Source organism: Austrofundulus limnaeus, unplaced genomic scaffold (genome assembly GCF_001266775.1).
Source record: "Austrofundulus limnaeus strain Quisiro unplaced genomic scaffold, Austrofundulus_limnaeus-1.0 Scaffold835, whole genome shotgun sequence".
Lineage (NCBI taxonomy): Eukaryota > Metazoa > Chordata > Actinopteri > Cyprinodontiformes > Rivulidae > Austrofundulus > Austrofundulus limnaeus.
The window spans coordinates 66,979-70,145 of record NW_013953237.1 but is presented as its reverse complement, the minus strand read 5'-3'; the positions used below and the strand labels follow the sequence as shown (position 1 = coordinate 70,145).

Sequence of the window (3,167 nt, the reverse complement as noted above, 5' to 3'; positions counted from 1 at the left end):
TGACTGACCTTTCAGACAGTGGGAGGGGCCTCGGCTCTGCCCCCAGGCCCCGGCCCACCTGTGGATCACATTGATCCCTGAAACAAAAGAACTGGAGGAAGCTGGTAGTCCAGGAGGACTCCAGATCCTGGGAGACAGGCGGGTTCTGGACCAGTCCCAGCTCTGGTTCCGTCTCCTTTAGGCTGGACTCTTCTGGTCCAGAACAGGATCTGGACTCTTTGGGTGTAACCCGAGCCCTCAGGTGAAGCTGTTTCTGTTTGCGGAGGTGTTTAAAGGTTGATTAGAGACCTGTCAGGTTCTTCTGAGGAAGAGGAGGGAGGGGGCGGGGCCTGTGTGATGAAGCCTGAGCTGCTCCATCAATCACTTCCTGGTTTGATTCTTAAATTTGATCTGATTGTTTTATCACTTCCTGTTAAACTAACACAGTCTGACACCTGCTTCACCTGTGGCCTCTCTGACTCCGCCCACAGAAGCTGGCCGTCAGAAGCTGCCCCGTGGCCACGACCAAGCCGCTGTCGCTCATCAAGCCTCCCAGCCAGGCCATCGCCATCTCCGTGGTGCCGGCCAAGGCGCCCGTTTCCATGGTGACCGCGCACATCAACGGCCAGAAGGCGGCGAGCTCGGAGCCGCTGCAGACGTCCCCCATCAACCTGCAGACAGGTGGCAGGGCGGCGGGGGGCGGAGTCCACTCGTTCAGCAGCAGCAGGAGAGTCGGAGAGCTGCCCCCATCCCAGGTAACACTGCACACCTGGAGCACCTGCAGGGGGAGGGGCTTAATGACCTTTAGCATCCTGTTGTCAGGACTCAGGTACAGAGGATTAAATATATAATGTGGGCGGGGCAACAGGTGAGCAGCGAGATTTATGCAGTCTTTATTCATCAACGCTGACTCAGCACTTTTACATACTCCTGCAGACTGTCCTGTTTAGCTGTTTGTGTATAAAACCTTCAGCTCGTTATCAAACCTTCAGCTCGTTATCAAACCTTCAGCTCGTTATCAAACCTTCAGCTCGTTATCAAACCTTCAGCTCGTTATCAAACCTTCAGCTCGTTATCAAACCTTCAGCTCTTTATCAAACCTTCAGCTCTTTATCAAATTTGGAGGTTCGGCTGTTATTGGAGGTTCGGCTGTTATTGGAGGTTCGGCTCTTGCCTCTGAAGGTTCTGGACAGCAGCAGGGTGGACGGGTTCAGAGGACATGTTTGACCCAGTTTTAGGATTCAGAACCAGGGCCTCAGTGGGCTCACAGCCCATCAGAACCTGGGGTCCGGTGCTGGTTATAAAGAGGAGGGCGGAGCCTGGGAGCCCTCAGGGTCCGGTTCTGTTCTTCCTCGGTCCCACCTGCTCATCTTCATCATCTCTCATTAAACGTCTGTCAATAAGAACAAGGAGGATCAGAACCTCTAGGTCCAGAACCTTCAGATGATCCAGGATCCAAACAGAAACATTTAGTTCAGACCCAGTTCTGTTCTGTTTGAAGACATGGGCCGGGCTTTTGATTCACTGGTACCGGTACAGGTTCAAATCCTCCAGAGGGGACAGAAGATCCAGTGAGCTCCTCGTAGTCCAGAACCAGTGAAGCTCAGAGGGTCCAAACAGGACCCGAACTGTTGGGAGTCCTCCTGGAGATCACATGTTGGCTGTTTGGGTCAGCTTCAGGTCTACTTCCTGCAGAGTTTCAGAATAAAAGCCTGATAGTTTCCTCCTCAGTTGAACAGACTGAGGCTGTCGCCCTCTGCTGGCAGCTGCAGGAACTGCTTCAGCTTTAAAAGCTTCACCTCCTGCTGCCCTCGGGTCAGACTGACCCAGGAGGTCTGAGTTTGACCCGAGGGCAGCAGGAGGGTCAGACTGGCTGAGAACCTGGTTCAGGATTAGTCTCCGCTGGTCCTCCTGGTCCAGACAGAAATGACCCAGAATGCTTTTATTTCATTAGTTCAGGCTGAAGTATTTTATTTATCCTTTGCTCTGTTGCTAAAACTTCATGTAAAACTCTTCTGTTTTCTTGGGTAAACGCTGACTCAGCAGGTCCTTTACTTCTGCAGACTTTCAGCTGTTTTAGCTGTTCATCAGAAACTTTGGCTCGTTTAGCTCGTTTAGGTTTTTGTACTTTTTCTAAATATTTAACTTTGTTTAGAAATACTTCCACATAAAACACATTCAGATACAGATAAATCAGCTTCAGCTGCTGGTTTCTGATGCTTTTAGCTGTTTAACACACAGACACACACACACACAGACACACACAGACACACAGCAGCTGTGTAACAGCTCCTCTCTGCTGCTGTTCGTCTCATTTAAAGCTTCGACTTCAGAGAGGAAGAATGAAAAGATGAAGCTTCATTAAAGCAGGCCTCAGTGATCTGTGGAGAGGAAGAGGAGGAGGAGGAAGAGCCCTGAAGAGAAGGTGTTAGGTCTGAAGAAAAGAGGCAGCAATTACCAAAATGAAAGGCCTTCCACTGCAAGAATCTTCATCCCTGCAGTTTCCATGGCAACCGCCCTCCTCCTCCTCCTCCTCCTCACTGAGCCGCTTTGCAGCAGAAACAACAAAATCCACAGAAGAAGAAAGGAAGAAGAGGAGGAAAGCTTCACCTCCTGCTTTTAATCTGGACACATGAGCAGGTTCAAACTGGTCCACAGACCGGTCGGTCTTTGACCCAGAAACTGGTTCTGGTTCAGTTTAAACTGGTTTAGATTCAGTGTGACACTGGTTTATATTCAGCTGTAGTTTTATTTTGAAACTTCAGGATGTACTTCAGGTGTTGGTCTTTCTGGACCTCAGACCTGCAGAACCCTCAGTAGAACCAAAGTTGTGATGATGTCCAGGTGAACACCTGACTGAGWTCACCTGCTGTGTTTCAGATGTTGGGAACTCTCACAGCTCTGCCCATCAAGGTGCCTCAGGTCAGCTCTCTGCACCGGCTGGCAGGACCAGCAGCCACTGTGCTACCTCAGGTAAGACCACCTGGAGTCCAGCTTAGTCCCACACCCTGTCCACTAACAGCTGGGGGGCCGCAGCAGCAGAGACATATCGTGATGCGTTCACTGACCCTCAGCAGCAGCAGAGACACATCCTGATGTATTCACTGACCCTCAGCAGCAGCAGAGACACATCCTGATGCATTCACTGACCCTCAGCAGCAGCAGAGACACATCCTGATGCATTCACT

General features: G+C 50.8%; 1 protein-coding gene across 1 annotated transcript in view; it reads left to right on the top strand.

The window, feature by feature from the left end:
- Positions 1-2,952, top strand: part of LOC106532825 (PHD finger protein 21B) — a gene marked incomplete at its 3' end in the record, with an annotated part of 39,397 nt that extends 36,445 nt beyond the window's left edge. The window contains 2 exon segments of the mRNA XM_014028979.1: positions 471-734; positions 2,860-2,952. Of these exon segments, the coding sequence (XP_013884433.1) occupies positions 471-734; positions 2,860-2,952 (357 nt within the window).
- Positions 2,953-3,167: the final 215 nt, after the last annotated feature.